The 24,224-nt window shown below is 47.5% G+C and overlaps 3 protein-coding genes, 1 long non-coding RNA gene and 1 other non-coding gene across 7 annotated transcripts; 2 read left to right on the forward strand and 3 right to left on the reverse strand.

The window, feature by feature from the left end:
• Positions 1-877: 877 nt before the first annotated feature.
• On the reverse strand, positions 878-8,842 carry LOC147823884 (uncharacterized). Its single transcript, XR_015443205.1, has 2 exons — positions 8,669-8,842; positions 878-3,475 (listed from the first exon to the last, which is right to left on the reverse strand). It is a non-coding gene; the product is annotated as an uncharacterized LOC147823884 (long non-coding RNA).
• LOC147823885 (U2 spliceosomal RNA) lies at positions 6,090-6,274 on the reverse strand. The gene has a single exon (XR_015443356.1). It is a non-coding gene; the product is annotated as a U2 spliceosomal RNA (small nuclear RNA).
• Positions 8,843-9,002: 160 nt separating the features above from the next.
• Positions 9,003-12,271, forward strand: Med11 (mediator complex subunit 11). The gene is made up of 3 exons (XM_004857276.4): positions 9,003-9,193; positions 9,393-9,523; positions 10,432-12,271. The coding sequence occupies exons 1-3, from the start codon at positions 9,109-9,111 to the stop codon at positions 10,567-10,569; spliced, it is 354 nt and encodes a 117-aa protein (XP_004857333.1). The 5' UTR covers positions 9,003-9,108; the 3' UTR covers positions 10,570-12,271.
• Positions 12,272-12,400: 129 nt separating this feature from the next.
• Cxcl16 (C-X-C motif chemokine ligand 16) lies at positions 12,401-16,584 on the reverse strand. The gene is made up of 4 exons (XM_013076749.3): positions 15,846-16,584; positions 15,387-15,525; positions 15,066-15,148; positions 12,401-13,391 (listed from the first exon to the last, which is right to left on the reverse strand). The coding sequence occupies exons 1-4, from the start codon at positions 15,910-15,912 to the stop codon at positions 12,961-12,963; spliced, it is 720 nt and encodes a 239-aa protein (XP_012932203.3). The 5' UTR covers positions 15,913-16,584; the 3' UTR covers positions 12,401-12,960.
• Positions 16,530-22,803, forward strand: Zmynd15 (zinc finger MYND-type containing 15). 3 transcript variants are annotated; one of them, XM_004857277.3, is made up of 14 exons: positions 16,530-16,617; positions 17,194-17,797; positions 18,739-18,973; positions 19,064-19,219; positions 19,473-19,633; positions 20,156-20,305; positions 20,627-20,707; positions 20,858-20,974; positions 21,057-21,145; positions 21,232-21,330; positions 21,471-21,624; positions 21,713-21,771; positions 22,025-22,185; positions 22,495-22,803. In XM_004857277.3, the coding sequence occupies exons 2-14, from the start codon at positions 17,224-17,226 to the stop codon at positions 22,670-22,672; spliced, it is 2,214 nt and encodes a 737-aa protein (XP_004857334.1). In that variant the 5' UTR covers positions 16,530-16,617; positions 17,194-17,223; the 3' UTR covers positions 22,673-22,803. The 3 variants fall into 3 exon arrangements, with proteins under 3 accessions (XP_004857334.1, XP_004857335.1, XP_021093853.1); XM_021238194.2 differs by having other exon boundaries at positions 16,606-16,644; XM_004857278.3 differs by lacking the exon at positions 20,858-20,974.
• The last annotated feature ends 1,421 nt before the right edge of the window (positions 22,804-24,224 follow it).

The following is a 24,224-nucleotide window of genomic DNA, read 5'->3' on the forward strand; positions in this document are numbered from 1 at the left end:
TAGGCTGGGGCATGGAGATGATTTCCGAGAGGAAGTAACTAAGCAGAGAACTGAAAGATGAAGATTTAGGAGATCACAGGGATAAGGACGAGCCTTCTGGATCTCAGCAACCCAGTGTGTTAAGACTAGAAGGAACTACATTTGGGGACACAGACCAGGGACTGGGAAAGATACCAGGGGTCCTAAAGAGGCTGGTAAGGGAGACAGGGAAAGCTCACATGGGCTCTCAGCCTATGTTAATCATCATTTATTCACAGGCTTTAAGCACTGCCAAAATGCCAGTGACCTTGTGGGAGCAGCTCACCCTACCCATTCTGGATTTGTCATGTGGGAGAACTACCCCCTCTAAAACCCACATGTCATCCCAGCAATCAGGAGGCTAAGGCAGGAAGGTTGCCACAAGTTTGAGGCCAGCCTGGGCTACAGAGTGAGTTCAAGACCAGCCTGAACTACAAAGTAAGACCCTGTCTCAAGCAAGCAATCAATCAATCAAATAAAACCTAGGGCTCCAGCACCTCCCTGAATCCCATGACCTCAAGCCCATGGATCTTAAACTTCAAGTAAATCTGAATCCACTGGGAGGCACAATAAAGATCCAGTTTCTGAGTCAGGAGGTTCCACGAAGTATCCATGAACCTGTTTAACACACCCTTTGAAAACAATGCCTTTTCAAAAACTCATATGTCTTTAATGAATTTTAGAAGGTAATACATGTACATGGTTTCTTTAAAAACCGAAACAGTATAAAACAGTAAACAATGAAAAGAAGGTCTCCTACCCCATTCCCCACCCTTTCATTTCTCTTTCCCAGAGACAAGCACTATCACCAGTGCCTTAATGACCCTTCATATCCACACATACAGGCTTATGTATTCACTCTTTTATCTTAAATACAGAGGACAGCATATTATGAACTCTTCTACACCTTTTTTTTTTTTTAATTTAATAGTGTTTCTAGAAGTAGGCAGGTGTGGTGGCACATGCCTGTGATCCTAGCACTCATGGGCCAGGGATTCAGCTCAGTGGTTCCGCCTGCCTCTCAAGCCCAAGGACCAGAGTTCGATCCCCAATACCAAAAAAAAAAAAATTGTGCATCCTAGCACTCAGGAGGCTGAAGCAGAAGGATCTCCATGAGTTCAGAGGCCAGCCTGGACTACATAGAGAGTTCAAGGCCAGCCTAAACTACATAGCAAGACCCTATCTCAAAAGACAAGACAAAAGTATCTAGAAGGGCATTCCCTAAGCAATACATATAGATCCACTTTATTCCTTTTATTTTTCTTCTTTTTTTGGTACTGGGGATTGAACCCAGGGCTACTTCATGAATACTGGGCAAGCACTCTACCACTGAGCTACATCTGCATTCCTTTGAAAATTTTTATTTCTACTTGTACTAATAACAATTTTTAATTTTTTAAACATATTTTGAAGTAAGTTGTCCAGGCTGATCTTGCACTGTCAATCCTCCTGCCTCAGCCTCCCAAGTAGCTGGGATTACATAGGCTTGTGTCACCATGCTCAGCTCCAGTTCATTCATTTAAAGAACAGCCTTCCATTGCCTAGATGTCTTTTTTTTGGGGGGGGGGGTTACCAGGGATTGAACTCAGGACCTTGTACTTGCCAGGTAGGCAGGGCGCACTGAGCTACATTCCCAGCCCATAGATGTCATTTATTTTTAACAGTCTCCTACTAAAGGACATGCTAAATGTCTATTTTGCTAATTCAAACAATATTACAATAATTACCCTTGGAGATATGTCTTTTGCATATGTAAAGTGTGCCTATAGGACAAATTCATAAAAGCAGCATTGCTGGATCAAAGAAGGTGAGCATCTCTTTTTGATCATTGTCAATCAAACCAGTAAGATAATGCTATTACCCAAGTGGTTTTTTTTCTTTTTTCTTTGTTTTTTGTATTTTGAGATAGTCTCACCATGTACTTCAGGCTGGTCTTGAACTCACTATATAGCCCAGGCTGACCTCAAATCTGTGGCACTTCCCTACCTTGTCTTAGCTTCCTAAGTGCTGGGATTACAATTACCCAAGTTTTAATTTGCATTTCTTATGACCAAGTGTGGTTGCACCTGTCTGTAATCCCAGCAGGCTGAAGTTGGAGAAATGCAAATTTAAGTCCAGCTTACACAATTCTGGAGCTTAGTGAGACCTTGTCTCAAAATAAAAAATAAATGGCTGGAAACAGTTCAGCACAAAGGCCTTGGGTTCAATCTTCAGTACCCCCCCCAAAAAAGCATTTTATTCACTGTAAGTGAAGATGAAGCCAATTTACTTACTGAGTTGATGTTCTTTTTTCTCTTAGTCTATGTCTGCATTACATAATCACTACATGCATTGTGCAGAGTTGATACATGTACAAGACACATCTTAATTCTTTTTACACCCTCTTCCCTGCTCACCTCCGTCCCTCCATCTCTTGGCCCCCTTCCTATTTGCAAAAGATCTATCTGTGTTTCCTCTTGTCTATCTTTTATTTTGCTCTTTATTTGTACTTTGGATTTCTCATATAAGAGAAACCACACAATATTTATGTGTGTTCAATGCAATCTTTGTTAATTTTGTGTTACTGGGGATTGAACCTCTGGCCTTTACACTGAGCTACATCCCCAGCACCATTCATTCATTCATTCATTCATTCATTCATTTATTTGAGACAGGATCATGCTAGGTTGATAAATTGCCCAGGCTGGCTTCAAACTTGCAATCCTGCCTCAGCCTCTCAAGAGTTCTGGGAAACAGGCATGAGTCACCATACCTGGCTCAATGTACCCTTAAGAGCTCCTCATGTATTAAAGAAATTGGCCCAAAGTAGTACACTTTGCAAATATTTTTCCCAGTTTGTCATATCTTTTGCATTTCTTAGCACAAATTATTTTAAGGTACACAATTCAATAACATTTAATACATTCACAGTGTTGTGCAACCATCATCTTTATTCAGTTCCAAAACATTTTGTTTCTACTATATTTAATAATGTATACATTTTTAATTTTTAAGGTAATCCGTTAAAACCACTTTTTAAATTTTGGTTCGTAGTTTTTTATCACAAAGAAAATTCTTGGCCCTTGTTTTCTCTCAGTTTGACACTTCCTTCTTTCCAGCCTACACTTCAAGATTATCATATCAACCACTATCTCAGCAGCACACTCATCTCTCCTTTCACATCACATGCTCTCAAGCCCCAATCCTTGATTCTGTTTCCCACCCCTTTGTTCGAACAAGGAGACTGATGCACACTAAAAAGCACACAACCATACTTGTTCATTCAACAAATATTTTTTAACACATTCTAGGTGCCCCAGGTATGGATTTGAGGCCACTGAAAGTGTATGGTCTCCAAACAAAATGGGGGCTGGGCCAGATATGGTGGCTCACACCTGTAATCCCAGCACTCAGGTGGCTGAAGCAGGAGGATCACTTGGAGTTGGAGGCCAGCCTGGACTATATAGCAAGATCCTGTCTCAAAAAAATAAAACAAAATAAGTCAGGCCCTCAATACCTGCAACCTTTTGACCCATTCATGTCCCTAGTCACCTCTATATCCTGCTCCCAGCCTACTAATTTTCCACCCTCCTCATGCTTATAGTGACTTCTGCTTTTTACAGAGAGTAGGGGTTGGGAGATGAATGATTTCAGCCTCTCACCTCCTACTGACTAACACTGACATCTACACCAATTCTCCTACACCACTGCCAAAGTTAACATGCTTCTCCAGTTCAAAGCTAATCCCTCCACCTGTGCTCACAGCTTTCCCCTCCCACCTCCTCCGAGACCTTGATTCATCAAACCACCCCCTTCTCTTCAACCTGGCTCTTCCTCCATGGTAAATAAACCCACACAAGTGTCTTCCAAGAGAAGAAAGAAAAGAGAAAGGAAGGAAAACAAAAGAAAAAACTCTGCTCCACTTTTAGGCTCCTCTCACAGTAAAGTACATCTCCATTTATTTCCTATCTCAATTTTCATTATTTTTACTTTTTATTTTCAAAGTACAATAATATACAATGGACCCTCAACCAACTTGAGTTACAACCAGCCCTCAGGAACGGATTGAGTTCGTAAGTCAAGGGTGGGTCCACTGTATATCCCGTTTGAGGAGTCAGTACTGCATGGTCCATTACCATAAAAGTAGGCACCTCCCTTCTCCAATTTCTTTCTCCTCAGAGACAATTACTTTCATGTTCTTCAGATGTTTCTGTTGGCACTTACTGCCACATCTCTAAGTATGTTTATTTTGCTCCTTGATTTTTGTTTTCAGTATCATCAACTGGCTTCCCACTGCAGAAGGTGAAGATTGGGGCCCTCTTCATCCCTCTGATCACCACAGAATACTTTCCATCCTGCCCCCATCCTCTATTCTCCCAAGAGAATTATATCAATTGGAGTTATAGCAATATTCAGTATTTAATTATGCCCATGAAAAGAATGTTTCTAGTTGCCTCATGTGGTATATTATGATTACCTTTCTCATCTTAAGACAACTTTGTTTTTCCTGAATAGCTGTAATTTTTAAATTTTCTTATTCTCTGAATTGATCACTAATTTAGCCCATACTCTTCTAAAAGCCTATATATCCTCTCAAATCATTTGAAACAAAACAATGTTCATCACTGAGCTAGGCATAGTGGCGCATGCCTGTAATCCCAGCACTCAGGAGGCTGAGGCAGGAGGAGTCCCTCAAGTTCAAGGCCAGCCTGGGCTACATAGTGAGACCCTGTCTCAAAAAAAAAAAAAAAATCCCCCCTCAAAAAAAAACAACATTCCATCTTTTTCAGCTCCTTCAAGAAATCTGTCCAGATCCTTCTAATGGACTGAACATTCTTTGCACCTGCTACCCTAAGATTCCTTTAGCCACAGCCTTGGGGTTCCAGTTACCTTTCATGAGTTAAGGTCTTAAGTTCCTGGATCCAATATCTTCCTCTTCTGGTCTAACTAATAACCTCCTGAGAAAGAGTACCCATAGGAAAAAAATCTTAAGAAGTTGTGCATATCAAAATGTCTTTATTCCGCCTTCATAATTCAGAGTTTGGCTTTGGGAGATTTTTGATACAGTATCTCCTAAAATCTACTCTTCCATGGTGACAGAACAATAGTTGTCCACCTAGGAAGGGACTAGATATCCCAGAACCCGAGTAGATGAGACCAAAAGATCAAGTTTCCTTCAATGGAATGTGAGTAGAAATGATATAAGCTACTTCCTAGGCAGAACCCCAAGACAGGCCTGCCTCTTCCACATTTCCTCTTCCTCCTTTCTGTCAGCTGCAACCCCAGGATGGCAGTAACTCAGTTTTGACAATACAAACAATGCCCTACAGCAGTGGTTCTCAAATGTACTGTACATACAAATCACCTGCAGATCTTAAAACATAAACACTAACTCAGTAGGCAGTGGGGGGGTGGGGGGTGGGAACTGAGATTCTGCATTTCTAACCAGTTTTTCATTAATGTCATGCTACTGAACTGCAGACCACACTTTTGAGTATAAGCCCCTAAAGGACGGCACAGCTGTACTGCAAGTTTTGGTCACTGTATAATTTGTGGAGCACAGTGAACAACCCACACTGAACTATTTTACAAGAAAAAATTAAGTTTCCCAAGAACAATGGAATCATTGCATTTTTAGCCTTTACCTTAACACAGCTGGAGTATGGAATTCTGAATTAGAAACCATTTCCCTGAAAATATGAAAGGCATTGCATTACTCCACCATCTTCTAGCATGGAGTGTTACTATTAAGAGCCCCAGCACCATTCTGATTATATGATATCTGTTTTTTCTCTGGAAGATTGTAAGACATTTTTCTCTAAGCCTAGTGTTCTAATGTAGGGTCCATTTTTCTCTATTATGCTGGGCATTTAATAGGCCCTTTTAATCTGGAAGCACAAGTGTCCTTTTCCCCCTTCATATTCTCCGTGATCTCTCCTAGAACATAAGCCCCCAGATTGATTTTCTTTTCTATATGTCTCTTCGTTTGCTAGGGAAGTCTCTCAATGTCTCTTTCAATACATGATAGATTTTTCCATTCCTTCTCCCATGGTTTGACTGTACAAGTACGTTTTCTTGGCTTTTTCCCCCCAAGGGGATACACCATTCCTGAAGTTACTACCATACCAGGTCAATGTGTGGACGTGACAAGCTCCTATTCCATCTCCTATTTCCAAAACTCCATTTAATATATTGTTCTTGAATGGAGAATGTATCAGATATTAACTGATAAGAACAGATACTGCACGTGATCTTAGCTGACACTCCAAGAAGACTTTTCTTTTTTTTTTTTTTAAATAAAAGGCAGGGTCTTGCTATGTTGCCCAGGCTAGCCCCAAACTCCTGAACTCAAGCAATCCTCCTGCCTCAGCCTCCTGAGTAGCAGGAACTATAGGGGTTTTTTTAATAGTATCTTTTATCTAGGCATTCCAAAAGTTGTTCTCCCCACCCCTCATGTATTTAGTCTCTTTCATGTTAGAAAATTTCTTCAAAGATTTAGAAATCCTTTGTTGTCTGTTTATACTTAAGAGTGAGGTAGTTCAGTGGTACACCACTGGGTTCCATCCCCAGCACTACCACCCAAAAAAAGAGGTGCTAAGAAGTTGACTAGCAGTTCCACGCACACAGATCAGATTTACCCACTATGAGTTTCACTATGGTGTGATCTGGCCATATGCTGCAGTGAAGAGCCCTGATGTTAATTAGGTCTTTTCTCTAAGCAAACTTTGCAGAGTGTCTTGTAGGCTCCAACCTGGAAAGCATAAGCCTGCTTGTCAGGGTTGTGGAAACTAGTATTAGTTTATAAACTTTCATTTAATCTGTTTTCAATGCAGTACTTTGTTTTTCTTTTTTTTTTTGAGACAGGGTCTCACTATATAGTCCAGGCTGGCTTTGACCTCACTATGTAGCCCAGGCTGGCCTCAAACTCGCAGTGGTCCTCCTGCCTCAGCTTCCTGAGTGCTAGAATTACAAGCGTATACTACCATGCCTGGCTCAATAGTCTTTCATTCAACTGTGCACAGGTGTCCTCCAAGCTAAAAACCTTTTCCTTCTCCAACAAAGAAATTCCCAGCATTCTAATAAATTGGGGGGGAAGAATAATTCCCCAGATATATGAAGTCAAGGAGGAGATCTGGCAGTCTTCTTCAAATAACCCTCATAATTTTAGTACCCCTTTGCCCAAGTTGTATGTGATACCATTAACTTAAGGGTAAATCAGTTTGCTTTCTAAGCTTTCTTAAATTACTATTTAGCCTCTTGTCTCAAGCTTCTACCTAAAGTCTTCCTATTAACTCCTCACTCTTTTAAGTATTTTTCTTTTTTTTGTTGTTCTTTCAGTACTAGGAATTGAACCTAGGGCCTCACCCATGCTAGCCAAGCATTCTTATCACTAAGCTATATCCCATGTTTTTTAGTTTTTATTTTGTCCACAGTAACCTCTAAATTGTGATCCTCCTGCCTCAGCCTCCCAAGTACCTGGGATTACAGCCTTGGGCCCTGGTTTATAGACTGTCAAGGGAGATCTTTCCAGCTACGAATGGTGGCACACACCTGTAATTTTAGCACTTTGGGAAACTGAGGCAGGAGGATCCTAAGTTTGAGCACATCCTGGGCAATTTATCAACTTAGTGAGATCCTGTCTCAAAATAAATGTTCTTGTTTTGTTTCATTTTGTTTACTAACAGGGTCTTGCTATGTAGTTCAGGCTAGACTTGAACTCGTTATTAGTCCAGGCTGGCCTAGAATTCATGGTGATCCTCCTGCCTCAGCTTCCTAAGTGCTGGGGTTACAGGAGAGAGCTCAGCTCTCAAAAAATTAAAGGGCCTGGGGATGTAGTTCAGTGCAAAGGTCCTAGGTTCAATTCCAAGTATGGGGGAGGGAAGTGATCTTTCCAAAAAAAAGTAAATCTGGTTGTAACACACTTGCTGAAAATGCTTCAAAGGCCCCAAGAGGTCTTCAGTATAAAGTCCAAAGTACTTAGCCTTTTCCTGATCCAGCTCCCCCCTCAACTTCACCACTGTTACATCTAACAAGCACCACACTCCATTCACTCCACTTGAACTGAACCCCTGCAGGACTCCAAATGTGCCAGTCCCCCTCATAGCACCTTGTTCTTGTCTATGCTGTTTCCTTCTACCCCAACCTCTCATCCATCTAGTTAGCCATTTAGGAGTCTGTTCAAGAAGAACTTCCTCCGAGAATCTTTTCTCAGTGGTCCATACACCCTGGCCAGGTCTCTACCAAAACATCTATTCCACTGTCACATGAATCTCCATCTCATTCATCTTTATATTCCCCAGACTCTGCACATAATAGGTAAGCAGAAAAGGAAAGGGGCGGGCTGGGGATTCAGCTCAGTGGTTGTGCCGCCTGCCTCACAAGGACCCGAGTTTGATCCCCGGTACCAAAAAAGAAGAAAGAAAAGAAAAAAGAAAGAAAAGAAAAGGAAAGGGGGGGAAGGTTTGAAGGAACCAGCAACCACGAACATATCGATAGTCTGTGTTCCAGTTAGGCTCAAAGTCTTGGAGAACCCTAGGGAGAATAATGTTAACACTCACCAAGCCAAGCTTTCCTCGGGCAAGGTTGGCAGATAAAGGGCCCATGGCTATTCAGTCTGGAAGACTACCCTAGGACTCCCACCATCACCACCTAGCACCCAGCTGACACTTACTATTTAATTCTTGGACTGGGGATTTAGCTCAGTGGTTCTGGCGCCTGCCGCGCAAAGACCCAAGTTCGATCCCCGGTACCAAAAAAAAAAATTGAATAAATTAAATACAGTTCACAAGACAGTGCCTTGAAGGTGAACAGGTCTGAAAGGCCTCAGGACAGGAGCAATATCGCCTCTTACCCAAGATGGTCGCTTGGTGGCGGCGCAGAGGCCAACGCACGACTTCTTGGAAGTTGTAGTTCTCCGTGGGGGGCGGGGGGGGGGGGAAGGACCCAAGAAGGGCGAGAAAGGACCCAAGAAGGGCGAGGTTGCGCTGGGCATCCTGGGAGTTGTAGTGTACACTAGAAAGTACCCTTCACGCAGCCGCAAACTGACAGCCACTTCCGGGCTCCGCCTCTCATTCTTCAGGAGAAAATCTTTTGGAGTTTCCCAGAGGGACAATGGCTACCTACAGCCTGGCGAATGAGCGATTACGCGCCCTGGAAGACATTGAAAGGGAAATCGGCGCCATCCTCCAGAATGCAGGTTCGGGATGCGACGAGCTAACTATTGGAAGCAAAAACCGAGCCCGAGCGGTGCGCATCTGCGCTTACCCGAGACGCCTGGAGGGGTTGGGCGGGGCCTTAAGTGCAAGCGCTCCAAAAGATGGGCTGGGAGCGGTTGGCCTTTGGGCGAGGCTTACTGCCAGTCTTTAGGTAACCCCGCCCTCTCTCCTCCCGGGCAGGGACTGTGATCCTAGAACTATCCAAGGAAAAAACCAATGAGCGGCTCCTAGACCGGCAGGCGGCGGCCTTCACCGCTTCAGTGCAGCATGTGGAGGCGGAGCTCTCGGCTCAGATCCGTTACCTCACTCAGGTAAGTGTATCTGGGAGACGCTGCAGGCCCACCCTAGTTCTTCATCTTAGCCATACGGGGTAACTTCCGACCCCCTGCGGAGTATTAACTGACAAGATCAGATCAAGCCTTCCAACTTGGCACCATCTCGACCTCATGCATGGACTCTTTCCTTCCAGGGCTGGTTTCTTCTGCTAAAAGGAAAAAAATTAAATGTGGCCCTACCGGGAGGGGAGAAGACTTAGGAAGAGGAATGGGATAAAATAAAATTTAATAAAATAAAAATAGAATAAATGTGGCCCTACCTACCTTGGTATTATCACCTGAGGCACTGGATGGGGGAGTGCCTGAGAGGTGGCATGTAAGCAATATTGAAGCCACAAACTTGGGCTGACCTCCAGGCATGAGGCCTCAGATGCTTACATCTGGAAAAAGGAGACAGAATCAAGGCGGCTACAGCCGGGGATTTAGCTCGGTGGTTCTGGCGCCTGCCTCACAAGCACAAGGTCCCAAGTTCGATCCCCGGTACCAGAAAAAAAAAAGTGAAGCCAGGGATTTAGCTCAGTGGTTTCGCTGCCTGCTCTGCAAGTGCAAGGACCCGAGTTCGATCCCCGGTACCAAAAAAAAAAAAAAAAAAAGAATGTGCTTGCTTTGGCAGCACATATACTAAAAAAGAAGGCTCCAAAGTCCTTACTTATGACAGCTACCACTATTTACCAAAGTTTACTGTGTGCTGAGCACTCTGTATTATCGTATCTAATCCTACAACTCTAGGAAATAGTTATTGTCATCCCCGTTTCACCAATGAGGTTAACAACCAGGCAGCTTAATAGATCAAACTGAGGGAAGAAATAACACAAGAGACCTGATGCTGGTTGGGCATGGGTAAGGGAGACAGTGCTCCACTGATCAGTCTATCTGTCCCGTAGGTGGCCACAGGGCAGCCCCATGAGGGCTCCAGCTACTCTTCAAGGAAGGACTGTCAAATGGCTCTGAAGCGAGTGGACTATGCCCGCCTGAAGCTAAGTGATGTGGCCCGAACCTGTGAGCAGATGCTGGAGAGCTAAGCCAAGGAAGTGGATCCAGAGTGTGGTGGGAGACCCTGACCTGTACGCTGGGACAGAAACCAGAGGCCTGTCGGGTAGGGTACCTGGACTGACACATACATCAGGGTCAACTTGAACAAAGAGGCAGAAGGTGGAAATGGAGAAACTAAAATCAAAGCCTGCCCACAGCTGTGCCCTGGCTCCTCCACGGTGCTCCTGCTATACACTTCACAAACTGCTATGCACCTCACAAACTCAGGAGCTGGAGATTCAGCCACCCAGCCCACTTCTTTATGACCATCATCAGCCCCAACACATACCCTGCCCTGTCTTGGGCTTCCCAGAAACTTGGCCCATTGAAGGTACATTCTTCCTTATTGAAACAGCCAAAACATAAACTAAGATTCTTAATTAAAAAAAGCAATAACAATTTTTAAAACTCAGACTCTGGAGTATATGTGAGTGATGCAAGAGATTAAGAAAAGAAGCCCAGCCTGTATATCAACATAACAGCCACTCAGAAGGGAGGATGGGAAAGCCCAGGTCTTGAGTGTGGGACTGGAAAGAACAGCTGGTGCAGTGTGAAGGATGACTTGTGAGCAAAGAGAGCCATCAGTCTGAAATCCTTCAGCAGAGAAGCTGAAGTCAGGAGTCATCATGAGGCAGCAAGGGCCTGGAGCCAATGTCTGTAGAAAGAAAAGTCAGTAATTCTACAAGTAACATTTAATAGTTTTTTTAAAAACCACAGAATGTCCAACCCATTATGATGCAGTATAAAAGTCATATTTTGTTTTTCATGTATTTATTTTTTCCAGGGCTAGGGATTGAACTCATTCATGCTAGGCAAGTACTGTATCACTAAGCTACAACCCCAGGCCCCAGATTTTATAGTATTGCATATTTTTAAAACAGGAGGCTAAGAGAGCAGTTAGTAATATATTAAATTTGTCAATTGCCTAAAATATCAGAAATTATATTAATTATGTGAAGTACTTATAAAGCAGTCCATGCTCCCAAGCTCCCATTCTTGCCTCAGGATTTGGAATCTGGTGTTGAAGGTGTGTGTTGATAAAGCTGTAGATCTGAAAAGGATAAAGAAATTGAGAGATGAGTTCTGAGATCAAGTGGAGTTTGGGGAGGAGTGGTAGCTTAAGTGGGAAATCAGACTTCCAGATATTAACCCTAGGACTTTGTACACAGTAAATGTTTTTGAGTTGAATGAATGGTCCTTTCCTTTCTCCACAGCTTTATCTCCTGCTAGCCTGGTCTAGCTTCACCTTGCTCCAAACACTACCAGGCTTTAAAGTCCAAGCACTGGACCTGGACTCATAGTACCTTTCCTCCCTCTCCACTCACTCATCTCTGGCTGACTCTTATAGGCAGCTTATAGCCCACAGTACAAAAGCTTTAAATTTTGTGTGATGGGTCAGGTTTCTAGCTATCTGAGAACTACAGGGAGCAGTATCCCTTCAAGGAAAGCTCTGGATCCCTGGGCAAAAGGTTACCTGGCATCATAGTTACTTTTCTCACTGCTGAGACAAAATACTCAACACTCCAAGAAAGATTTATTTAGGGCCAGGATTTAGCTCAGTGGTTCCAGCGCCCGCTGCGCAAGCGCAAGTTCGAGTTCAATCCCCAGTACCAAAAAGAACAAGAAAGATTTATTTCATCATCACAGAAGATAAAACAGTCCATGGCAAAGAGCCAGAAGGCAGCCAGCAGTGAAGTAGCAAGCAGCAAGCAAAAAGCAGCAACCATATCTGTTGTCTTCTGCAAGTCTGCTCCCAGACCTAGGTTTGGGAGCCCGGACCGGCAGGGTAAGGCGCAGAGTCACCAGCCGACTCTGGGGAGATTTCAGGAACGCTTCTGCTTTATTGAGGAACTACACAAGCTTATATAGCGAAATAAAAGGGCGATTACATACGTGGGGTTATAACAGCTTTAGCCTTGGCATAATTTGATTGGATGGAAAGGGATATAATTATACACAATGGAGAACATATGACATCCTCTTATTAGTTAAATTTATTTTAAACTGTATGGGGTGATTGTCTGGGCGAGGGGAAGGAGTCATGACCCAAAGAGTGAGGAGGTATGCTCGACTTGATCTAGTTTCTACACAGTGGAGTGAGCTTGCTCAACTCTGTTTTTTGTCTCTGAGCATGCTCAAGAGCGGAGTGCGGCATACTTGACCCAACCAGACCTGAACTTCTTCACATATCAACCCTCCTTCTGTTTCTTATATCCTATCCAGGGCAGGAAGCTCTCACAGCCAGTTGGAGTACCCATAATCCAAGTATCACACCACAAATCGAGCCCAACATTACACCCTTGATCTCAGTGTCACACACCCCAGATCCAGCCACCTCCAGAAAGCCCCACCTATGACTGCATGAGGTTTTGGGGGGACATCTAGACACAAGCCGTAACACCTGGAGAGTACTGCACTGGCTGCTTCCTCTTGCACCACATGTAGAGGATGACTCCAGTGAGGAAGAAAACAATGAACAGGAGGGACAGTACTGGCACCACAGCTGATGTTCCACTAGTAGCACCTGCTTTTTCTTCCAACTGTTTCTGGTTCTCTTTAGCCTCATGTTCAACTCCCAGACTGTAGCCCGAAAGGGAAGTGGTGGTTTCCTTGAGGCTGATGGGCTCTTTCTCTAAGGACAGTGTTCCCAGCAGAAGGGTAGGCTTCTCAGTAAATGACAAGGAGGATGATGGGTACTTCTGGGCATGAGTTCTGTCTGGAGGTGCCGCTTCTGTGGCCCTAGAAATCAGGGTGCCAGGGGAAGACAAATGCTTCTGGTGGACCAGATTCTCCCAATAAGCACGTCCACACTCTGGAGAAGAAAGAAATGAAGAACCAGGGTTATTAGGGAACAGGTAAAGAAGCAGACAGAGATCTAAGTGAGGAAAAGTGAAATGGGAAGAAAATGTTCCAATGAGAAGGGAAACATGGGAGGGAGGAGGGGGAAAGGAAAGGAGACGAAAAAAAATGGAAACAAAGCTTTTGTACATAAGGGAGGGGGGAGGGGGAAAAAAAGAAAGCAAAATATATCATGTACTGATACAAATTCCCTAAGATGAATGTTATTGTGTATATCTAAAATGTACCAATAAATGTTTTGCTTTAATCCTTTAGATGTTTTCCTCATCTATCACAAGTTCATGGCTGACACCCATATAACAAAAAAGTTAAGAAAAAAGCATAACAAATGTATTTGATCAAAATTTCACAGGACATGGGAACCTTCAGAAAGAAGATCCAGGGAAAACTGTTTTTGTGCTTAGAATTGATGAAAAATGGACAGCAGTAGAACCCGGTATGGAATTGAGCAGGCACAGGATGCAGCCAGTGTGCCGAATGAAAGGGTGTTCTGAATGAGTGGAGGGAGAGTCAGGAGGCTTGGGTTGGACCCTTAGCTGTGCTACAAAATAACTGTGAGACCTTGGCCCTCATGTCTGACCTCTATGGGTCTTATTTCTTCCAGCTGTCCAGTGATGATAATCATAGTACTAAGCACCAAGGTACTGTAGCTGGGAGGATTAAAGGAAATAACAGATCAATGTAACACGAAAGGCAGTATGGGCACCACTGACTTACACAAGACAACGTTAGGTAGGATGTTGAAGAACACTTTCTATTTTAATGGCTGTGTATTTATTTCAAGAGAAAATACAACTTGCTCAAGTCACAAATTTGACTTCACAGATATTAAGACAAGTTGTAAATAATTTTGCAAAATTGGCTTGTGTACACTTAAGATTTGCTCATTTCATTGTATGTAGATTTTGCTTCAAAAGAAAAAAATAAAATATTGAATTCTATTTAACATCCATGGTGAAATGTTCTGGGATGAAATATAAGAATCTCTGCAACTTATATTGAAACATATCAAAATAATGGTGCACTGATGAAGGCTATAGATGTGTAATCAATTACAGATTGGTAATTGGTGGTAAAATATGATTGTTCATTGTACAATTTTCTTCTAATGTCTAATTTTCATAAATATTGGAAAGTAAAAATGGTGCCTTCAGGTGATTTCAAGAAAAACTTAATAGAGCCAGGTGTGGTGCCACATGCCTGCAATCCCAGCACTCGGGAGGCTGAGGCAGGAGGATTGCTGAGAGTTTGAGGCCAGCCTGGGCCACACAGTGAGTTCAAGGCCAGCCTGAGCTACATAGCAGGACCCTGTCTCAAAAAAAAAACTAAAGATTATATTCTATATAAAATATGTATCTTAATAAAGACATGATGGTACATGCCTGTAATCCCAGCACTCTGGGAGGCTAGCATGTATATGTATATACAATATGTCACATGTCAGAATAAACTGACACAAATCATGAAAGTAAATGGTAAATGATGTTTGGTAGACAGAGACTTAAGTAAAAGTACTTTGGCTGACATCAGAAGGTTCTAGGAATACGGGGTGTCGAGGCAAAGGAGATTGCAAAATGGAAGCTGCTGTAGTCCGGGGGTCAGGCCTGAGGAGAGGAAAAGCTCTCACCTCTGCGATCAAAGCAGCTCATCAACTCAAGAACCCACTGGTCTCCTCTGTCCCCGCACACACTCCGAGAATGAAGCTGGAACCTGTAAGGGGGAAACCGGGTCTCAGCTACACCTCCAGCTTCCCTTCCCCAGCTTTTCTCACTCTGAAGGGGTGAAGTCACTCCAAGCAAGTCATTTGTGCTCGAACTGGGAAATTCCCAGGTAAGTGAAACAGAAAACAGACTGTGAGGACCCAGAGAACGGGGAGAGCCGGCCAGGTCCACCCGGAGAGAGTGCAAGGCGCTGGAGGAGCTAGCACTCCTGGGATGGAGAAGATTACCTGACGTACACTCCACAGTGATTGTAGGCTTTCGTGTGTCTTCGGAGAGGTTCCATGAACTCCTTCTGGGGACGGGAGCTAGAAGAGATCCTTCTACTACAGTGGCAGCCTCCAGTGGCGCTGCTCCTGTTGCCATCGCCTGAGCAGGGTAGAGGTGGTCAGCACACGCTTTCAGGCCGAGGATCTTCCCCTCCTGTTATTTATCCCACTTAGCCTCCAAGGCGCTATCAGGGTGCAGTCTCTTTCCTAGACCCCGAGGTCTGGCACCCAGGCTCAACCCGCACATCACACCCCCGGAAGTCCATAACCCCACCTGGACCCAGGTGTCTCAGTCTCTGTCTCCAACCCAGGCAGCGAGCTCTCCCCTTCCAGGCTGCGCAGCGGCAGGGGAGAGCTCGACCCGACACCCCCCCCCCCCCGCGAGTCGCGGACCCCGGCCCTCGGCCCGCTCAGTCCTACCTGGCCGGACCACCAGAGTTACCAGAAGGAGCAGCGCGCGGGGCCGAGGTCCCCAATCCGGCCTCATCTCCGGGCACCGCGGAGTCCGAGGTTCGAGTCTGCCTCGCCCTGACTCCCGAGCCCGCTCGAGAGTGTGAGGCGCCGCTGATTTCGCAAAGGCTCCCGCTTCTTCCGTTGCCGTTCCCCGAGGTTCAGGAGGGGACTCGGCTGGGCCGGGGCGCGCGGAGGCGGCCTCCTCCAGCCCCACGCTCGCGCCGTCCCGAACCGAACCGCCGGAGCCCGCGCCGCCCGCCGAGGCGGCAGGGGAAGCCCCGCGGGCGGAGCTCCTTCGCCCCGCGCCAGGGCCCGAGTGGGTCGAGGGTGCGGCCAAGAATGTCCCGCGAAACTGAAATAAAACTGGCTGCGGGGGAGACGAGTCGGGGCGAGCGGGCACCGGCCGGCGGGAGGACGGGGCCGGGCTCGGTAGTGCCAGCCCCCCCAGCCCCCGGCCGCGGCCGCCCGCGGACCTGTGAAATGGGGGACCCGCTGGACGCCCCTTCCTGCTTCAAGAAGCTTTCGCTTCCCGGAGCGGCTCCGAGGCGGCGGGGCCTAGTCACATGGCCAAGGTGGGGCGGCCAGGCGTGGGTGCCCAGCGTCCCACGCCCAAGCCGGTGCCACCTGGACCCAGCGCGCGCCCAGCCGCGGGGCGTGGCCGCCAGGAGCCACGGGGCTCGGGGCCTTAACGTCACGGCAGCCCCGAGGTGTTTACCTTCGAAAGTGATGGTCGCTGCAGGTACCGGAGAAGTGCGGCACGGGAGGAGTTAGGTCTCCTGCGGTTCGCCCCAAACGGACCCAAGCTCCTATTCCCTCTTCCCACACCCCATAGACCTAGGGTCCAAAACTCTTCCCTCCTCACCAGCCCTTTCTCCAGGGGATTAACCCTACCTCATCAATACCCTTAAACCCTACTCTTTGGGGGTTTGTTTTGTTTTGTTTTGTTTTTGTACCGGAGATCGAATTCGGGTCCTTGAGCTTGTGAGGCAGGTGGTGGAACCACTGAGCTAAATCCCAGGCCCCCTTAAACCCTACGTTTAAGGGATTTGGGTCCTCAAGTTTTGAGCCCAAATATATCATTTCATCCCTGAATACTCATCTTCAACCCTAATCTCTCACTTTCCAACCCAGCCCTCCAGTCTTACCCCCAAACTTCCATCTTCATCCAGAAACCCTCTTCTCAGCTCCCAATACTCTTCCTTCCATATCTCACTCTAAGTGACCCTCGACCCACATCCTGCCCCATTTAGTGACCCAGCCCCAAACTTTCTCACCACTACCCTGTCCCTCACCATATATCCCTTCCTCTTCTCAGTCTGGGCCAAGACCTTGTGCCCCTGAAGACATGGAGTTTGTGTCTGGATACCAGGATGAGTTCCTTGATTTTGCTGCTCTCCTCCTTGGCTGGTTCCACAAGTTTGTGGCAGAGCGGGGTCCAGTGGGGGCCAGCCTTGAGGGCCATTGGCGACCACTGGAAGCTCAGATCAAAAGGCTGCCCCAGGACCCTGCCCTTTGGGTGCTTCATGTCCTGCCCAACCATAATGTGGGCATCATCCTGAGGCAAGGGGCAGAGCTAGGGCCTGGATGCGGCCTGGGGGTTGCCAGGCTTCTGGGAGATGAGCCTCTGCTCCACCTTCAAGACCTGAGCCCCTATGTCAGCTTTGTCAGCCTAGAGGACGGGGAAGAAGGGGACCAGGAGGAGGAAGATGAAGAGAATGGAGAGAAGACAAAAAGCACAGAGAAGGTTGAACTGCAAGAGGTCAGGGAGCCAGCTTCTACCAGCAGGGAATCCCCCCAGGAAGCAAAGCCTCCACCGGAGCCAGGGGAGGCTGAGCAGGAAGCAGGTGGTGAGGATGGCTGCCCAGAGGACAGAGGGGAGGACAAAATGGCACGGGAGAAGAGGAAGGGACAGAGGAGTGGTAAGAATCCAGGGCAGGCCCTACCCCCTGCCCAGCCATTGTCCCAAATCCCTCCCCTGCTACTCAGAACCCAGCTAGGAATCACAGACTGGTAGCTTTCAGCCCAACCTGGCCCCAAAAGGCATTTTTATTGACTACTTTGAGTTGAGAGGGTATTTTGGGTTTGTTTGTTTGTTTGTTTGTTTGTTTGTTTGTTGAGACAGGGTCTTGATATGTAGCCCAGGCTGGCCTCTAATTCAAGGTGATCCTCCTGTCTCAGCCTCCAGAGTGCTGGGATTACAGATTTGCACCACCATGTCTGGCTCAATATTTGTTTGTTTGTTTAATTGAGTCAATGTTTTAACATTGTATGGTAGAGCATACTTTTTTTTTTTTTTTTTGGCAGTACTGGAGATCAAACTCAGGACCTTGCGCTTTCCAGACAGGCGAGGTACCCCTGAGCTAAATCTCTGGCCCAATGTTTTAATATTGAAAGAAAGCTAAGCATGGTGGCACATGCCTGTAATACTGGCACTCTTGGAATCTAAGGCAAGAGAATTACATATCTGAGCCCAGCCTGTGCAACCTATTAACTTACTAAGACTCTGTCTCAATAAATGAATAAATACATAAATAAAGGCTGGGAATGTAGCTCAGTGTGACAGCCCTGGGTTCGATGTTTAGTACCGCAGAAGAAAGGAAGGAAGGAAGGTTGGTTGGGGAAAGAAGGAAAATCCAGAAGTCTGGGTTTTTACAGCTTCTCAAGAAAATCTAAAGTTCTGAAATCTCATCTGCATTTCTGCATGCCACAAATTCTGGTACTGGGTGGCAGCACCGCCAACACCAGGGATGCTCCCTCTACCTAGTCCCTTTACTGGCTGAGGTTTCTTGCCTATCCCCTGTGGGCATTTGAGTTCGGTGCCTCCAACCATCTTTATCCCCTGCTCTCTCCTCCAAACCAGAGGCTGGCCCCTTGCACCTCTCCTGCCTTTTACTGGTGACAGATGAGTATGGTACCATCTTGGGCATTGATCTGCTAATGGATAGAGCCCAGGGAATCACAGACCAGGACTCAGGAACCAAGAACCTGGCTCCTCGGGCCTATACTCTCCTCTGCCACAGCATGGCCTGCCCCATGGGCCCCGGGGACCCCCGAAAGCCCCGACGACTTACTGTGGGAGACGCCCGACTGCATCGGTACAGAAACCCTGGTATCAGAGGGTGGGGATGCCTGGGGCCCAGACTCCCAAGCACCTCCACACTGATGCCATCTCCACCCCCATTCAGAGAGCTGGAGAGCCTGGTTTCAAGACTGGGAGTGAAGTTAACAAAGACCCCAATGCGCACATGGGGACCGCGGCCAGACTTCACCTTTGCCTCTCTTCGAGCTCGAACCTGCCATGTGTGTCACAGGCACAGCTTTGAAGTGAAGCTGACACCCTGGTAAGCAGTCCACAAAGATGAAATCAAAGGAAGAGCCCAACAGGCAAACAACAAAAGCAAGCAGGCCAGTGGGAGACCCTGCAGACAGACAGACGGAGGGCAAGGGAGATAAGATGGAGATGCAAGAAACAACATATAAGCTACTACAGGCAATTACGGGGTGTAAGACAAACAGGCCAAGTGACAAATGGCAGCTGTGTGGCAGATGGACAGCCAACAGGCCCTACAGAGATTAACACTGTCTGTCCCCTAGCCCCCAGTGCGGTGCTGTCCTGTACTGTGGAGAGGCTTGTCTCCAGACTGACTGGCGGCGATGCCCAGATGATGTGAGCCACCGATTTTGGTGCCCAAAGCTTGCAGCTTTCATGAAGCGGGCAGGGGAACTGGCAACTCTGCCTTTTACCTATACTGCAGGTACCATAAGGATGTAGGTCGGAGTAGGGGGACACTGGGATCAGGTCTTAAAAACAGAGGGCTGGGTTCCCTGGGAACAAGGTCCTGGGACTGAAGGCTAAGAGTCCTTGGTTGGAGTCTAGATGCCCAGAATTAGTGTTTGGTCCTGGGTGTTTGGAACTGGGGGCTAAGCCTCTCAGGCTGGAGATGGGGTCTCTGAAGTAGAAGACTGGGTGCCTGGGTTTCTAAGAGCATTAGGGTATTTGAGCTAGGGATTCAGATGCTTGCTTCCTGACTCTACAACCACCTGGCTGTGTGTCTTAAACACATCAATCATTTTACTGCTTGGATCCTCAACTATTTTGGGGGGTGGCACTAACAAATGTAACATTTTTACAAAGGTCATGCGGGCTTCGTGCCTGTAGACACTCAAAAATGGTTCCCTCTGATAAGACCCAGACTGAGTCACAGGGCCATGGGGGAGGAAGTAAATCTTGGGGCCCAGCCATCCGGCCCTCAACCCTTCCCACCCTCCTTCTCCAGAGGTGACAAGTGAAACCTTTAACAAGGAAGCCTTCCTGGCTTCTCGAGGCCTCACTCGTGGCTACTGGACCCAGCTCAGCATGCTAATCCCAGGGCCTGGCACCCGCAGGATCCCCCAGGGCAGCCTGCCATCCCTCAGCCTTGTCAGTGGTATGTAAACCTCATTTTAGGCATAGCTCCCTTGGCCTGGAGGGAAGAATTAGGGGGAAAAAAGCTGTCTATGTCCCAGATAACCCCTCCATATACAAACCAAATCCCTACCAACACCTCAAGGCCACTTCAAGCCTTTCCTCAGCCCTCAAAGGAGTCACTTCTACCTTCCCATCCAACAGTCCTGGCTGCAAACAAGCCTCCACGCCACCTCCTATTCCTAAGCCCTCAGGAAACACAGCTCCTCTAGGAGGAAGAGAGAGGTGGGTTGAGTGAGGGTTTTCTAACCCCAAGCCCCTCTTCTCTCTTTCAATCCCTCAGGAGATCCATACCAACTTCTGCAAGTGGATGGGGCTCCCCTGATGCCTCCAGTGCCCTCGGATCCACCCAGGCACCCCTTTGGTGAGCTGCAGGGACCCTGAGGGAGCTAGGAGTTGAGGCAGGAACTGGAGGGCTAGAAGCCTCAGTGGCTGAGAAAAAGGGAAGCCATTAGACCAGATAGAATGGGGTCCAGGCCTGGGGTCAGGTCTTCTGGTAACCCACTCTCACCAGGCTCATGGCTGGATTACTATACATGGCGAGGCCTCAGTCTTGACTCCCCCATGGCTGTGCTTCTCACCTACCCACTGACTGTGTACTACGTCATCACGCACCTGGTGCCCCAGTCCTGTAAGAAATGCAAGGCATGATGGGGGATGCAGGGAGGGGGAGTGAGGGAGACCATAATCTTAAAGAGCTGGCTTCTTGCCAGTCCCTGAGCTCAACATCCAGAACAAGCAGTCACTGAAGATCCATGTGGTGGAGGCAGGGAAGGAGTTTGACCTTGTCATGGTGTTTTGGGTAAGTCTCTCCTGGCCTGGAAACGGCACCAGGTGGGAGTGAGCATAGGATGGGACCCAAGACCTGCTCTTCTCCCTATCCTTTAGGAATTCTTGGTCCTGCTCCCCCACATGGCCCTAGAGCTGCAGTTTGTGGGTGATGGCCTGCCCCTTGAGAATGACCAGCAGCATTTTACCCTGCAGAGGGTGAGAGTGGAGGGGGCCCTACTCTTCAGCCCTCATTCCTCTACTGACCTGCCCTTCCTGGCCCCACTCCTGTCTTGCCTGGTGCATCCTCTGGTACCCTGACTTCTGGTGGCTTTCTCACCCCCCTCCTGTCCCTACAGGATGCCCCTGAGGTATCTGTTCGTCCTAGCTCTGGGGTATCAGCACGGCTCAGCTCTGGGGTTAAGGAGAAGGGGGGCCGCAGGGACCTGCAGATCAAGGTGTCAGCTAGGCCCTACCACTTGTTCCAGGGACCCAAGCCCGACCTGGTTATCGGTAAGAGTTTGGGGCTCAAGGGCAGGAGTGTGGGAAAGGTAGGAGAGCAGACCCTGGGAACCAGCATCGTCCTGCTCTTCCTGAACAGGATTTAACTCCGGCTTTGGCCTCAAGGACACATGGCTGAGCTCTCTGCCTCGATTACAGGTGGGAAATCTCTCCACCTTCCTAGTCTACCTCCCTCACCTCAAAGACTGGACTCTCCTCTTCCCGGTCAGCTGCCTCATAGATCTGGGAAGCACCCGCGGGTCCTCTTCTTGCCTTATGCCTCGTGCCTCTCCCACATCCCAGCCCATCCTGGGGGCTCAGTTTTCAAGCCTGTCTGCGGTCCTGGGGGCTGGGGATTTATCTGGGGGCAGGATCCGCTCGGGGAGTGTCTGAGACCGTGCCCCCACCCCAGTCCCTCCGAGTGCCAGCCTTCTTCACGGAGAGCAGCGAGTACGGCTGTGTGATGGACGACCAGACCATGGCGGTGGCCACTGGAGGGGGCACCAGTCCACCGCAGGCCAACCCCTTCCGCTCCCCCTTTCGCCTCAGAGCTGCTGACAACTGCATGCCTTGGTAAGCCCCCGACCTTCCCTGTTTCCTTCTGGCCTGTGACTTCTCTTACTCCCTGTATCCTAAAAGGTCTCCCTTCTCGGAAGACCCTACAACCTTCCTGGTCTGTTCCCACTATTCACCCTCCTGGCTGGTCTCGACAACCCCAACACACCCCTCTTTAGAACCAGTTCTTTGCCCTACCCCTAAAAAAGGCCTTGCAGCCCTCCAGCCTGCCGAGCCCTAAAGCTAACCCCACCCACTGGAACTCGGGGCTAGAAGCCCCGCCCCTTGGCGATTGGCCCCGCCCCCAACACGCCCACACACTTGCAGGTACTGCAACGCGTTCATCTTCCACCTGGTCTACAAGCCTCCGCAAGGCAATGGGACCCGCCCGGCGCTCTGCCCCTCGCCGCCAGCCCCAGCCCCAGCCCCCGCCGCTCCTCCGGCCCCTGCTCGAAGACGCCGAGGAGAAAAGAAAGCTGGGCGAGGGGCCCGTTGGAGGAGATGAGCGTTGGAGGAGATGAGCGCAGAGATCCTAGCAGTCCACCCCCTTGCCGAGAAAAGGAAAACACCCATGTTGGAGGGGAGGAGTGGTTGGCGGAATCCAGAATGGTAAATAAAATGACTTGTTTGAAATCACTGAGTCATTGACCTGATTCACGCACCTAAGAGGATCACTACAGTATACTGGGAAGAGAGAGGAAGATTTAGGGATGACTTTCCCTTGGCTCCTTTCAATCCCTCCGACTGCCAACCGCTCTTTAACTCAGCGATGGGGATTCTGACCCTCCTTGGTAATCCCCAAACTGTTAATTTATAGCTCAGTAAAGCATTTCCCAACCCGTTACCCGCAGGTGCCCCTCACCGAAGCAAGGAAAGACCAATAAGCAGAAAGTGGTATCTCTCTAGGAGGTCAGGAAAGCAGACCACCTCCTAGCAGCACACAGACCCTTTGTCTTTGGATTCAGTGAAAGGGCCCAGCCACCCAGCTCCACTTTCTCTCATTTTGCTCTCCAATCAACAACTGCTGAGCTGGTCTGAAACTCATGCAGAGCCATCAGTTAGTGTCCAGTACCACAGCAAACTGTACAGTATCTCATCTCCACATTGCAGCCAAAGTAGTCCTTCTAAAATGCGTTTTGAAACCAGACCTCCCTGCCTAAATCCCTTCAGTGACCTCCCTTTCTTAAAAACTCCTTGAGTGTGGACTGGAGGTAATGACTTCTGAGTCTCTAAGTACTGTATAGAAAGGAAAAGATAGTAGAGAAACCTAGCAGACCCCACCTTAACCAAATGATTAAGATTAATAAGTAACAAGACCTGCTGGCAATGCTATGAAGGGCCACACACCTCAGAGGTATCCTCCCAAATCCACAACCTCAGGCTAATCATGACACACAGCCAACAAATCCATATTATGGAACCATCTACAAAATACTTGACACTATTCTTCAAAACTGTCAATGTCATGAAAGGCAAAAGCTCATGATAGCTGAATTTGGTGGCACACACCTATAATCCCCGCACTCTGGGAGGCTAAGGCAGGAGAATCATCATGAGTTCAAGGCCAGTCTGAACTACACAGTGAGACCCTGTCTCAAAAAAAAAAAAAAAAAAAAAAGCTTGTGATAAATTGGAAGAGACTAAAGAGATGTAACTAAGTGCGATGTGATGTCATGGATTGGATCCTGGAACCAAAAAAAAAGGACATTGGTGGAGAAAACTGGAGAAGCACTATTATTATTATTATTATTATTATTATTATTATTATTATTACTAGCAGTTGAATGCAGGGCCTCCACACTGAGCCACATACCCAAATCTTCTTTGGTTTTTTTTTTGGTACCAGGGATCAAACCCGGGTCCTTGCACTTTTAAGGCAGGTGGTGGAACCACTGAGCTAAATCCCCAGCCCCCAAATCCTCTTGATATAGAAATGATATAAGGGAAATAAATGTAACTCCCAACATGCCAGATGTCAGATACACCTAGTTCATATTCCCCAAAGTTGAAGAATGAATTCTAAGGAACAACAAAGGTTAAGAGTAGGAAAATTTATT

This window comes from Heterocephalus glaber, unplaced genomic scaffold (assembly GCF_053883595.1).
Source record: "Heterocephalus glaber isolate CG9 unplaced genomic scaffold, H.glaber_assembly_v1.0 deba00001564, whole genome shotgun sequence".
Taxonomy (NCBI): Eukaryota; Metazoa; Chordata; class Mammalia; order Rodentia; family Bathyergidae; genus Heterocephalus; species Heterocephalus glaber.

Coding starts and splice junctions, on each gene's coding strand:
- Med11 (XM_004857276.4), top strand. CDS start 9,109: ATGGCTACCTACAGCCTGGCGAATGAGCGATTACGCGCCCTGGAAGAC. Junction 9,194..9,392: donor CGCCATCCTCCAGAATGCAG/GTTCGGGATGCG, acceptor CCTCCCGGGCAG/GGACTGTGATCCTAGAACTA. Junction 9,524..10,431: donor AGATCCGTTACCTCACTCAG/GTAAGTGTATCT, acceptor TCTGTCCCGTAG/GTGGCCACAGGGCAGCCCCA.
- Cxcl16 (XM_013076749.3), bottom strand. CDS start 15,912: ATGAGGCCGGATTGGGGACCTCGGCCCCGCGCGCTGCTCCTTCTGGTA. Junction 15,526..15,845: donor AACTCTGGTGGTCCGGCCAG/GTAGGACTGAGC, acceptor TACCCTGCTCAG/GCGATGGCAACAGGAGCAGC. Junction 13,392..15,065: donor GAGCTGCTTTGATCGCAGAG/GTGAGAGCTTTT, acceptor TTTCTTCTCCAG/AGTGTGGACGTGCTTATTGG.
- Zmynd15 (XM_004857277.3), top strand. CDS start 17,224: ATGGAGTTTGTGTCTGGATACCAGGATGAGTTCCTTGATTTTGCTGCT. Junction 20,708..20,857: donor TCCACCCAGGCACCCCTTTG/GTGAGCTGCAGG, acceptor CACTCTCACCAG/GCTCATGGCTGGATTACTAT. Junction 21,331..21,470: donor AGCATTTTACCCTGCAGAGG/GTGAGAGTGGAG, acceptor CTGTCCCTACAG/GATGCCCCTGAGGTATCTGT.